This window comes from Cupressus sempervirens, chromosome 5, assembly GCF_028749045.1.
Source record: "Cupressus sempervirens isolate cs-2001-9-10 chromosome 5, ASM2874904v1, whole genome shotgun sequence".
Lineage (NCBI taxonomy): Eukaryota > Viridiplantae > Streptophyta > Pinopsida > Cupressales > Cupressaceae > Cupressus > Cupressus sempervirens.
In genome coordinates this window covers 69,509,463-69,523,747 of record NC_143122.1, presented here as the reverse complement: position 1 = coordinate 69,523,747, position 14,285 = coordinate 69,509,463, and the positions used below count along the sequence as shown (strand labels likewise).

The 14,285-nt window shown below is 34.9% G+C and overlaps 1 protein-coding gene across 1 annotated transcript; it reads right to left on the bottom strand.

The window, feature by feature from the left end:
• Nucleotides 1-2,110: 2,110 nt before the first annotated feature.
• LOC149554589 (beta-phenylalanine coenzyme A ligase-like) lies at nt 2,111-14,118 on the bottom strand. Its single transcript, XM_089828647.1, has 6 exons — nt 12,604-14,118; nt 11,233-11,422; nt 3,282-3,427; nt 3,089-3,156; nt 2,776-2,878; nt 2,111-2,668 (listed from the first exon to the last, which is right to left on the bottom strand). Exons 1-6 carry the CDS (start codon nt 13,651-13,653, stop codon nt 2,555-2,557), a joined length of 1,671 nt encoding a protein of 556 aa, XP_089684773.1. The 5' UTR covers nt 13,654-14,118; the 3' UTR covers nt 2,111-2,554.
• Nucleotides 14,119-14,285: the final 167 nt, after the last annotated feature.

Genomic DNA, 14,285 nt, shown 5'->3' with positions numbered 1-14,285 from the left:
ATTATAATAGGTAGTTTGATTTTCTTGCATTTTCTTCTTCCTTTTCCTCTCAATAAGTAGTTAGGCGTATCCTCATAGTAAAGAAATTGACCTTCTCTAGGGACTCAATCTCACAGTTCAAGTCCCACAACTTGGAGATTGTTTCCATGTTACACGAGGTCACTTAAGGGTCATTCCTTAAGCAAGGGTGCAAACTTTCGTGTCAACATTATATTTATATATATAATTAATCTCACATACATATATAATTTTAATAACATTACATGTTAACAAAATCATATCTGTATAAGTTTATTTTAATGAGTTGATTGAAATAAATAAATTTATTTAAGTTTTTTATACATTACTATCTATTATATTTTATCATTATACTTTTTAACAATATACACATAGATTTACTACTAATTATGTATAAATTTACTATTTCACTAACATTTAAAAGTAAAAATTATAATAATTTTTTTCTAAATTATTTACTATTACTAGAAACGACAAGCACATGCCACTATGTGACACTTGTTTAATCATTGTATACATACTAATTATTTAGTAACCATTGTAACCTTTTTTTTTTCCAATTGTAGTTATATACATAATAGTGTATTTAGTTATATACACACTAGTGTATTTAGTTACTGTAAATATTGTAGCTTATTTTTATCAATCATAATGGTTTATCTCTTTAATACATTTTAAAAAGATGGAAGAATAATTCAAGAAAAAATATATTGATTATCTGGCATAGAAAACTAAATCAAATGACATATGCATGCTAGGATATGTGAAATACAATACATATTTACATATATGAAGAACTTTATATTTTTCAATGTGTTCATTAGATACTCCAATCTTTCAACATATGAATACAACACTTAAGTCAAATTACAAAACTTTATCAAGGATCCCAATAGATACATATAAGGTGTATTGAATTGAATTGCTCTAGCTATCAAGTTACCTAGTGTAATTTGTTATCTTGAGAAACTTTATGATAAAACCACTGTCCTATCTATCTTTAAAGACTTTATGCTAAAACATATTCACCCATTGACTATAAAAATTCTCGATCATTACCTGTTGTAGTTTGAAGCTGAATTCCAACGAAATCACAAGTTTGCAAAGAAAGCTTCTAATAGAAAAAATATTTTAAAAAAGGAACTCAAAGACATAAAGGTGAAATAATATTTTGTTGTTAAAAAAATTATGAAGCTCATCTCAATACAGACCTTAGCAATGATCTACCAACATTGACAGATAATACACCAGTTCCAAAAAAATCAAGCTAACAACCATTGTAGATAGTAGTTTTCCACAATCCATTAAAATTCTTTGCTTTATTGTTTGGGTAGATTGTGTTATAATTTTTGCATCAACGTTTCAGATCACATTTTGTGATCCATCATCACAATGAGAGAGCTAAAGGAAAAATATGGTAAGATTGCCAAGTGTGGATAAAAGGAGAAAGGAATGGGGGTGGGTGCACAATAATCAAGAACCCATTTCCAATTCTTTGCTTAGTTGCAAAAGCCAAAAAACCTTCACAATTCTGACAAAAAAGATTAAAAAGAAGAAGAAATAATTAGAAACTTTCCCATGACAAGAATAAATAAAGAGTGATTTTTAGAAATTTTCTTTTAAAAAAATAGTCAAAATATTTTTTTAAACGGTTGACATTGACAACAATTTTCGGCAAAAAATCAAGCCTATCGACTTTAAAAAATAAAATCATCAAACAATGTAATTAGGGTCGATATTTTTCTTGTAACAAAGCTCCATGCAATTGATGCTTAATTAGTGGTGTGGGTTTTCTACTATCAATATAAGATTTATGAATTAGTGAATGCTTGTTTAAGAATGTTATAGAGCTAGTTGTACATTTTTACAATTTATATTTGCAATGTTGTCTTCTTTGTTAGGACGTTATATTTTCTTTTAAAGTTTATTAGTAATATAAAAGTAACTTATCTAAATTATTTATATTGTTTAACAAACCTAAATAAAATAAATTAACCCAAATACTTATATAAAGTTGTTTTTCTTTTTCAAGCATATGATTCATTTTTTAATGTCGAAGTAGTGGAGGTCGAGAAATGCAAAATGAGAGAGGTTGTTGCACTTGAAGTGTTCACATAGCTTACTAGTCTCCAACCAAAATAAAAGTAGTGGAGCTGAAGAAATGTAAAATGAAAGGTTTACATAACTTGTCTCCAACCAAAATGACTTCACAATTTTGCATGTGTACTTAATTCTACCATTTCTATACCAAATAACTTTCATTTTTAACATTACATGGCTTATTTTAAGCTTTTATTTTGATCTCAGTCCAATCAACGTAGACTGGGGAGTCCACTCGTCACATCATCAAAATTATTTAGTGATGCTGATTGGGTAAACTCTAAACCTGCTTTCTTTATCATAAAATTAATAAAAACAATTCCCATATGCAGGAAAATAACATGCTTGCAATGGCTTCCGTCACATGTTCATAGTACATTGCTCTCTCTTCATTCGTCTTCCAATCTCTTTTATGCTTTGCTTGTTCTTGGAAGTTTTAGAGCTTTGATGTGGAAATTTTAATCAAATCCTTTCGTAATATCTTTCCTACTGGAGTTTTTGGAATCCCGTTCACAAAAGCCACCCTTCTAACTTTCTTGTAGGCCGCAACCTGCGATGAAAATATAAATTTTTAAATTTTTATCACAGGTGCAGAATCTGAAAGCAAGTTTGAGTATTCAAATGCACAAAACAAACAATATTTTAAGGGCAAATAACCTGTGTGGCAACAAAGTCAATTACAGCAGCTTCAGAGAGTGGGCTGCCCTGTTTCCTGACTACATATGCCATTGGAACTTGCCCTGCTTCTTTGTCAGGAAACCTGCACCCATTAATAAGAAATTCAGATATCAATGTCATACAGTACATAATATCGTCATAGATTTTCTATCTATTAACCTTGAGAAAACTGGTGTTGCCTTGGAATGGAAGACTCTGTTTCAAATATAAACAAATAATTCCATCTTCAAGGGCCGGGCATTGTAAACAGTAAAATCCTAAAATTGAGCTTGCAGAAGGTATTATAGCATACGGTATCACCGCTGCATCAGCAATCTCAGCATGAGTTAGTAGAATTGCTTCTAATTCGGCTGGAGCAACCTACAATGTGATCCGGAGAAAAGATAAACCATTTTATGATTCCAGAATACGATGAAAATTTGTTAATGAAACTCATTGAAAATTCACATTGTATGTATAAGATGCTAAACAGATGAAATTTATACCTGATAACCTTTGTATTTTATTAGCTCTTTCAGCCTGTCTACTACAAAAGCATAGCCTTCAGTATTAATATAAAATATATCTCCCGTATGCAGCCAGCCACTCTTGTCCAGAGTTGAACCAGTAGCTTCTCGATTGCTGAAGTAGCCTGCAATAATAGCATGAGCTATAGTCATTGCGATCATAACCTCATTGATATCTTTGGCTATAATGACAAATAATATTTAATATTTGTCCAGAATTCGTATCTGCAAAACATTTCAGTATTCAAGAGACTCTATTCTGAGTGTTCAAATTCAGTTGATTCAGTATTAACAAGTACGAGGTAATTTGTGCACCGAATCAAAATTAAGATTTTTATATCAGAATTCAGCTGTGTAGTCATTGCTTCATATTTTATTAATAGACAAGTCTTATCTCTCGTCAGAATGAATGGTTCACTTAGCACTTTATCTAGTTGATGCTCATAGGGGTGAGGCTGGACTTCTGGGAGATCATCTATCCAATATGCTACAACTTAGTTGGTTTGATCTTGGGGAAACTCAATCATTTAAGTGCGCTTAATTGGCGGAGTACAAGGATGGATGTCTTCCTAAGAAGTTTTAATGCATTGCTCCTACCAACATCACCTAAATTCAATGAATGCCAAGTCACAAGAAATAGACTCATGTGAACCATTACTCATGAATTAATTTAACTAAAAGATCAAACAGTTGAATCCTGATACTATCAACCTTACAAGATCATGCTTATTAGCTTGACAGTGCTTGACCATGTACGAAACCTAGTCAACTCATACAAATGCAAGACTTTAAAGCAGTAGCTCATGAGACAGCGAGAAATCTCTTGCTCGGATAAGGCTACTAAGAATTACGAAAACCTGACTACCATAAGAATGCTATTTTGGTCATATCTTAATGTGATAAATCTCTGTGACATAACCCCTTCTGCCCATCCTGGTTCTAGAATGTTTGTTACAACTGTGCATCTCAATCTCTAATTAGACCATGCATTTTTTAAGAACACATATATATATTCTAGATTCGGGACTCATGCTGTGCAATGTTCCTTTTCTGAACCTTATTGTTTGTCCAAGTCTGAAAGGGAAAATGTTTAATCCGTACAGTTGGATATGCCCATACAGAGGAATGGAATGTCGTATAGGAATTTGGGAGGATGGAAGATTGTGTTGGAAGATGGTGAATGGAAGTTTGCAGATGGAAGATGGAAGTTTGGGAGATGGAAAAGATGACGGATGAAAGATGGCAGATGGAAGTTGGCAGGTGGAAGATGGAAGTTGGAAGACAGAAGTTGCAAAATGGAAGTTGGAAGTAAGGTGGTAGATGGAAGTTGGTGGATGGAAGTGTATGAATGGAGGAAGGTAGTACGGCAGATGGAGGGAGGAGTTCAGATGGAGGGAGGTAGTATGACAGATGGAGGGAGGAGTATGGATGGAGGAGTACGTCGAGTATTTTATAGAAATTGGAAGAGCATACAAACTCATATGCAAATAATATTAGAACACAACTTCATCAAATAAATGCCAAGCATGAATAGATATTGAATATCAATATTCTCCAATTAATGCTCATAGACAAAGATGATGCTCTGATTTGCTAGATCCGAGCAAAGTATTACAGGTGACAGAATTGGGTGAGGGTTGAATCCCACTGAAACCGAAAATCCGAGTAGGGAATTTCTTTCACCTCCGAAATGGCGAACAATAGAGAACTCCACCAAGAATTCACAGTACAAAGAAAATAATCCAAATAACATGCGTAAAACAACCTACAAGAAGGCCTTATAAAGGGCTTTGGGGAAACTTCCTAAAGGAATACAAAATAGCAATAAGCTGACAAGTACTAAACAAAAATAAAGAGTGGGCCCGAGAGATTAAAAAACATTGATTCTCAGCCACATAACAAGATATTATTATTTAATAATATTGGGGACATTACATGCCGTACAAGAATCTGATTTGAGGCTGCACTAACTCGCATACCACGCTTGGTTTAATTGTGCATGCAAATATTCTGTCTCAGTCAGTTCTAATTTTCTTCGGCAACATAATTGTGTATTCCTTTATAAATTTCCCTGTTTGATGAATGCTTAGGATACTTCATAGCTGATCAATTTTTTGTTTGGAGGAAATTGATGTAGATAAATTTCTGACTTGAAAATTGCTTGACCATTTCTCTCTATCAAAGAGGAAAACATCATGACAGAAAAAAGATTAACAAGAATAAGGGGCTGTAATTACCTTGCAAATATCTGATTTGTATTAATCTCCAAAACACCAAAATCACAACCTGCCAAAACTAAAACTCCTAAAATTACCAGTCCTACCATTTTATTCAGTAACCAAAAGAAAACCTACCTTTTACCTGTGCAGACGTCCCAGAATGCTAAATTGAAACTAATTCAATCACTAAAATCACTCCTGAATTTCCTCCTATGTGGACTACTAGGTATCAACAGACTAACTGAAAATCAGATCCTAATTTAACTCACTAAAAGGGTTACTAAAATGACAGCTAAGAACTAAACTAACCAAACAACATGAACAACTATTAACAAAGATCGTGGAGGAAACTCTGTAGTTAAGTGCGTTTGAGCTGGAGTAGTACTGGGATGGGTGACCTCTTGGGAAGTCTCAATGCTTCACCTCTATGAGCATCACCAAGATCCAATGAGTGCTAAGTGTTCCATTTATTCTCATGAGAGATGGATTTGTGTGTGAATCACTACTCATGAAACATGGGTCAATGATTTTGACTCAAAAAATACATAGTTAAATCCTGATAGCAATATCACAATTTGACTTGCTGTGGAAAATATCTCCTACTTATTAAAAAACCAGTCAAACCAACTGACTGAACTGTCTAAAATTGATTTTGGCCTCAAAAGACTGAAACAGTCATTCTCAACTGAATATGGATGGCTGTCAGACTAAATGCTCCACATCGTCCTCCCCTTGTCTTAAAAAGCTCAAACATTTCAGTTCTTTTGTGTCAGGTTCAAAAGTTGGATCAGCTTGGCTATATTTGAGCAAGTTGGCTTTGATGCCACAGTTTTCCCTCCCATTAGATTAGATATCTCTTTAGATCATCACATTTTTTCTTCTTTCGCTTCCTACCACATATTGAAATAGAGATCCTCTTCCTTTTCCAGTTGGCTTTCATCCTCTATTTCTAGGTCCTTGGAAAGTTAGTAGCTCTCCTCCATCGAAAATCACTGTTATTCTCTACCCCATTTGTATCTACTATCATCTGCACATAAATCACTTAAATAGAAAGGAAGTTAAAGGAATAAGATCTGCCACAAGTGTTTTTTCCCTCTTCAGTGTTATGCCATTTAGGTATGCTTTCCATATCATACTTTGTGATGTGGCTTTCATTAGTGTGATACTTTGTGATGTGGCTTTCATTAGTGTGATTCTTTCCATATCATACATATATTTACTATCTCCCTCCAGCCTTCTTATTTCCTCCTTAAGAAAGTGATGATCCACTCCTTCTCATCACTACTAAGATCCTTAAGACAGTCCTCTGGCTGGTTCCAACAAGTTGTGTCCTCTAAAACTGTAAGGTCCCTCCTCGCATGTACTTATTAAATATGAATTTCTCTGTCAAATCTGTTGTAGGAGATTTGAATGGATATGGAGTAATGTTGTAGGTTTTTCGATGTCCTAATGAAAATTGAGAACAACAGATACATCCATGCTTTAATACTTAAAGATTAGAAAACGACTATGTTGTCTTGACTGTTTAAACATTAAATTTGCACTAACAATAATACAAGGTGTTTCGCTTAATGATGATGTTATTGATTTTGTTACCTCAATGATTAGGATTCTATGCATTTAGATAGTTCAATATTAACTATTGGTGATGTTATGATGTTTAGGTATATGCATGCCTAACAATGATTATTCTTGTATTTAATCTGAATTAATGAATAAGTTATATGTCATATTGATTATGTAATTACTGATGATTAAATGTGAGTAGAAATGAATTAAATAGTTAAGTAATTGAAGCATTATGTTCTGAGTTCGCCCTGATCCATCGTAGCATAGTGATACATTACTATTATTTTGATACTCACGACTTGAGATGTCGAGACATTATCTGATGCTTGAACATATTTTATTATTTGATGGTGTGTGATACTTTTAGATATTTGATATTCGTCATTTAAAGTTTTATGTATATGTATGTTGATGAATTAAGTAAAATGTAGGATTAACACATTGATTTTGGAATATTTATGATTAAGGATATAAGTAGGATGAAATAAATTCTGATTGATGTATGTTTCAATTTATGTGAATTTCTGATATGTATATACATATGTACATGTGATTTTACGGGACTACTGATGTGTGCAATGAGTGTGCAGATATTTTAGCCGAGAAACCCGACGGAGGAACAGAACTGATCCCTATGTGCTCATTGTGGAAACTTTGTTGTTCGTAATTCAAGTATTTTATTGTGAGATGTGTGAATGTGTCTTTCTGTGATCAGTAAATGTTAATGTTCGTAACTATGTTTTTTTTTTTTGCTTGACACTCGTGAATTTGCTAATTTGGTTCTTAATCGAGTTTAGTCACCCTTAATCCAGATTAGTGCTTAATCTATTTTTTTTTAGTTGTTAGATGGTCTTAATTTTTTCCTACCTATTCCTAAGGCTTTAAAACATGAAATAATTATACCCAAGGGTTATGGGTCTTTTTCAACCCCTAAGCCCCTTTTATTGACTTTTGAGATCACTCAAAAAGTCTCTTTTTGCCTTTGTGCGAAAATTGACTATGGCTACCATGAGTTGCATCACCTCAACTCCACTTAGTGGTTAACCATAGTATGGGTTGAGTTAGGAACTTCTAGATTAGTAGGGGGGTGAGAGTAGTTATTGCTCTTTTTGGTGGTTGAGTTTGAGGCTTATTTAGAGGCTCTTCTTGGAGTAGTAGAGGTTGTTACCCAATATCTACATTTAGAGAGGAGTCTTGGAAGATTGAAGCAAGGAAGGGAAAAGCTCTACTCAAATTTATTCATTGCCATTACCTCTTTGTGAAAGTAGGAGTTCCTCATCTCCCTTGTTCAGATTTTCATGCTTGTTTCATGCTTATGCTATCTTGTTGTTGTTTGAATGCTTGTATGTATATTGGGTATGTTGGGAAGATTTGAAAACCATGTTTTTTGAATGTTTTCCTTTCATGTTTATGTTTGAATTTTGGAGTTTTCTTGTATGGGTGTTTTGGTATTACTCACCCTTGGATAGGGCAGAAGTGACCAATTTTGGGAAAGGTCTTTTAGTTGGACTCCAACCAGTGTAGAGTCTCTTCTCAGGATGAGAAGAGGGAGAGAGGGTAGGGTGTTATGGGCCCCTACCTGTCAGCACAAACCTCGTATGAGTTTGGTATGTTAAAATGGAAGAAAGGAAGTTCTTGGTTTATAGCCCCGATTGGGCATCTATTTTGGTGTTGTGCCTGACTTCTCCTGTTGGAAGAATCCACCTTTCCCTAGTTTTGATTCATTGTGAATCCTAGTGTGAAAACCTTGTATGAATATGCATGTTTGATTTGTCTCTTAGTCATGTTTGTTGATCCCTAATCAGATTTTGTTCTCTCCACGGTTCTTAGAAATGTGTTGCAGAAATTGATATGGAACCCTTGTTAAGGGCCATGATGGAAATGTCTATTGATTATTGAAATTCAAGTACGTTCGGGATTAGAATCCTGTGTAGAAATGTATTTTAAACTTCTGTTGAAGTGGCAACGAAGCCGGGTTTTCTTGCTGGTTCTTTCCCGGCAGAGCCTTTGAACTAGGTAGTTTAATAGAAAAACGAGATTGAGTAAATATGCTTGCATTGAGTCTTATAACTTTGTTTTCAGTTTTGCATATGTAATTTAAAAATCAGATGTGATGGTGTTACCTTACTGCATATTTTTTTTATGATTGGTAATCACATTCGTTTAAATTAGATTAATCAGATAACATGTTGATATATATACTTAGCTATGCAATTTTAAGTTTAAAATGTTAAGAAAATTTGCATTTGAGTTGTGTTTAAATTTTATAATTATACATGTGCATGAAGAAGTTAAGTGAATTTATTTGAAAACTTGTTTATTATATTTAATCCTATTATCACTTTTAAATATTAAAACATAACTTGTTGGTCTTTTTGGGCATGACAAAAACCACTAAATCTTCATTACATATGGAGCTCCTGAAGATCTCTATCACTATGTTGCAGCTTCCTCTCCAACATGGACTGCTTCCATTGCTACAACAATTTGAGCCTTCTCTTTTTAACTCTTTTCTCTCTGTATTGTAATCTTCACTGCCTTCTCCTTCTTTAGGCTAAGACAAGTCAACAACTTCCTCAAAGTCAACTATCTCTTCACCTTCATTTATTTCTTCACTCTTTAAGAACATTTCATTCAAGGTTCTTTTATCCACTAATATCCATGCCAACTCTTCAATGGATTCTATCTTTCCTTGTTCTAAAAGTTCCACTCCTTGCCTAACCCTTGACTAAATGGCTTTCACTTGCAAGAATAGCTCTTGCCGACAAAGTGAGTATTATCTTCAGAATTCTTTCCCATCTTATCACTCTTCCATATTTTTCCTGTTATTTCTTTGACTTCTTATTATTGTGTCACTCGTAATCTTCAAACATGTACCATGACTCTTCCAACTCAAATCCTAATTGTTGCAACTCTATTTGTTTTTCCTTTGTTAACTTTTGCCTCTGCCTCTGTCTTATGTATTCATCCACTCCTCTAGTTACATTCTTTCTTACATTCTCATATACCTCCATATTAGATTTCACAAAAACATCCACCACATTGAAAAAAAAAAGATGCAATTCTCTTCTCCTCTTTCCTTTTGAATAAACATTTTATCTAACTTAAATCAACATTCTATAACTATTGTTCATCTCTTCACAAAATTTAGTATAAATCTGAAATGCAAACCTTCTTGTTCATATATGTAGAACAATCCATGTCACAACTCCAGCAATAGTCAACATGGCCACTGGTACATAGCAGATTTGATTCATGCCCCCAAAGGAATTTTAACAAGAAAAGCCTGCATAGAAATCTATTCGAAGATGGCCGAGGATTTGATCCCAGCAGGGTACAGTGCCCACCAACTTCTGCAACTACAATGCAGCTTAAAAAAATGGCAGCAACTATGCTTCTCCACTGGTCGTCCAAGTCACCAACTCTTCTGTAACAAGTTTCATAGAGCTTCCATTTTGTTCCAGTTGCTAATTATTCACTGCCACTGTAAACTCTCCTGAATAGGATACACGTACACAGTTATTCAGATTCCTCTTTGACAGTCATTGCACAAAGCTGTTCACACGCCTAATTTTCAGCATGGAGTACACAATCCATGCTGAATGAGTCTTTACACAAAGCTGTTCACACTCCTAATTGTAAAGGAAACCTACCTTTCACCTACGTAGACTTCCCAACTACCTGAATTGAAACTGATTCAATTACTAATACCACTCCTTAATTTCCTCCCACATGGACTACTAGCTATCAATAGGCTAACTGGAAATAAGATCCCAATTTAACTTAACTAGTTAATGAAAAATGTCTTCTCCACTTTTAACAAAATGCAGGACTATAAGAGCTCTTGTTTGAAAACAAACAGACAATTACTCTAATATTGTTCGAATTCAATCTACTCGTATTTTATGACCTGGTTAAAGGCATAGGAATTGGGAATAGGAATACATATTGAGAATAGAAATGGCTATTCCAATAACAGATATTTTTTCGAATGGACATAAACTCATTTTAGGGGCAAAATGGGAATATGTATTTCTATTCCCTATTCCAACTGGCACACCAAACAGAAAATAGAAAATATATTCCTAATTTCCTATTCTTATTCCAGCAACCAAATGGACTAGGACTAGACAAAGACATACCTTTCATGATCGTTGGGCCACGAAGCCACAATTCCCCCCTTTGGTTTGGAGGAAGAGCAATGCCAGATTCAGGGTCCACGATCTTTGCCTCAATATTTGGAGAGATCATTCCAACTGATCCATACTGTCTGCTTTCCTCTACAGTGTCTACAGATGCTCCCATTCCCGTTGTTTCTGTCATTGCAAAAGCCTGGCAGAGGAGAACAGAACTTTCAAAAGATCATTTGAGAACCTTACATTTCACATAGAAAGACATGAAAAAAATCAAAGTTGATTCAATTTCAAAACTCATATCGATTTGTTGCTAGGAATGGCGAAATGCTTTGAAGAAAAGTTTCTTAATCCTAAATGAACACAGGGGCTAGTAATCTCCAACAAACTGCTACAAAATTGGTACAGTTTTATAATCAACTAAGCCAAAGAGTACACAATGACAGTGACTTGTGCACCTTCAAATATGAAATAAGTGATAAAAAACTGGAACGAGACAAGAATATAGAGTAACAGAATATTCTAGACTCGAAACATCCTGTAAACATACCAAACCTCTCCTGGAACAGAACATGGTGAGTTTAAACGTGAATCCCCACAAAAAATATAGACTTTTCCATTTTGGAATCTGAACTGAATATGGGGATTTAAATGAAAATCCACCTAAAGAAACTATAGTTCTCTTATTACAGGGCACACTGAGAATCGGACTTTATTCATCTTATTTGTAGAGGTGACTTCACACCGTTGGTGGACATAGACCATAACACTGAAATTTGAATATGAAATATATTATATATAAATATAAATCAAAGCTAAAGCGAATCAGAGTCTTTAGTTGAAGCTTGTCTGGCATACAACAGAAAACAACGGAATCTGAATGCAAATCGTTTTACTTGAAAGTTTGAAACCATGATTTCTGCCCAAAGATCAATCTAGATCGCCGGCTTTTAAGTTTCCTGACTAAAACAGGCCATCGTGAGATCCAGACTGACATTGTGGTACTTGAAATGGAATCCCGTGTTTATTACAGAAAACCCTAAACCATAACACAACAGCTATTTACCGATATTTTTTGTGGGAAAAAGTTGGTGATGCTATGCATTTGTATATTCTGAATCCATATTTTTATAAAACGTTTGATGAACCATCAACAGAGTTCAGACACAAATTGTGTTTAGATTGCATAGTAGAGCTCTTTATAAATGCAGCTCTAGTATGTGCTGCCTTATAACGGATTGTGTTGTGTGATCCAAAATGTAGAGTCTAATAAATCTATTTACAATCTGAAAGTTGGAGGTGATACATTAGAATCTAGAACGAACAACAACATGTGGAACGACTTAACAAGTGAAAAGAAAAACGATCAGTAATACCCACCTGCAATAGTGCGATGTTGGGAAACTTGGAAATGAATTCTTGAGTAGCTTCTTTGCTCAAGGAAGCTCCTCCACAGAGGACACTATGCAAAGACCCCAAATCATAGTTGCTGGAAATATCTGTTTTTGTCAGAGCCACTAAAATTGGAGGCACTAGCGGTAAGTAGCCCACTTTATACTTTTCAACAGCCCCAAGCATATCACTTAAGCCAAATTTAGAGAGAACAACTGTAGTGGATCCTGAGGCGAGTAACCCACAAGCAAAGGCAGCAAAGCCGTATATATGAAACATGGGCACAGTGCACACAAATGTGTCACTTTTGAAACGTGTCAGCGCAATGCTCACCATGGATATGAAATTTCTGTGGGTTGTAATGACACCTTTGCTGAGGCCAGTGGTGCCAGAAGAGTAAAGCAGTGTTGCAGTGTCATCTTGATGGATTTTTACTTTGGGCATTTGGGCTGCCTCTGAAGCCATAAGCTCTGATAAATACCTTATGCTCACATTCTTGGAGTTTATCCCCTTTTGAACATCTGAAGGAAACCCACAATCTTCTGTTGATATGAGAACTAATGGCAGATTGGTGTGGGCTAATTTGCTTCTTAGTTCGGGTGTCACAAAAGCTAGCATGGCTTTTGAATCTGATGCCTGGTTCGCAATTTCTCTTGCAGTGTTTAGTGGATTGGTTGTGGTAACAATTGCGCCAATGGACATGATGGCCATGCAGATGATGGGGAAGTGGAGTGAATTTGGGGAAAGGATGAGAATTGTATTGCCTTTGTTGACACCGATCTGTGATAAACCTGCAGCTAATGATCTCACATTGTGCCATAGTTCGACGAAGGAGATCTTTTTCCCTGTGGCAAAGTCAATAAAAGCTATTTGGCCAGAGTGATTCTGTGAAGAGATGAATGTTGGGAGGTCCAGGTATTCGTCCTGTGGAAAATTCAGTGGCTTTCGTTTGCTGTAGTAGGTGCAATTTGCTTTGCAGTATCCGCTGTTGGGGTCGATCTTGAGACCTCCTGGTCCAACTAGCGTAGGTGCTGCCATTAATTTCGAACCTACTCTTAGAAATGAATCTTCTGCAAATACCTGCTTTGATGTTTTCAATCACCAGAATTGAGAAAACAACTGGATTGCAGAAGCATCTAGATAGGTGTTCAGTTCTTTGTTTGTGGGTAATTTGTGCTCTCGGGGAGGTGGAAAAAATCCAGAATCATTAGAACATTTTTTATTATGATGTCTGTCAGTAAGTTCACTGACAAAATGATATAGGAACAGAAAAATGAAACTGTAACCATTTGAGATTTATAAAAATACGTAAATGCAAAAATAAAATAATATTAAACTGTAACTATTTTAAACCTATGTGGCAAGGAATTGTTCAGTCGTTCATTGAAATGATTGAAATGGTAATGAGCACGAGGGTTGTTGTGAACACAATAATTTTGAGTAGTCCTGCTGGTTGGGGCTGTCTACACTGGATGAGATAATTCAGATTTTCTGTTTGTTTTTAAGAAATAATTTGGGGTGGGTTCGAGATTTATGGGGAATCAAATAATCAAAGGTCCCTGTTGATGCGTCAAATTGTCTGTAAAGAAATCATGCCACTTTTTTCTGGTTAGTTGCAATTCTTAAAAAGAAAAGACAGCTCTACCAACTGGTATATTTCAATGAAGAAT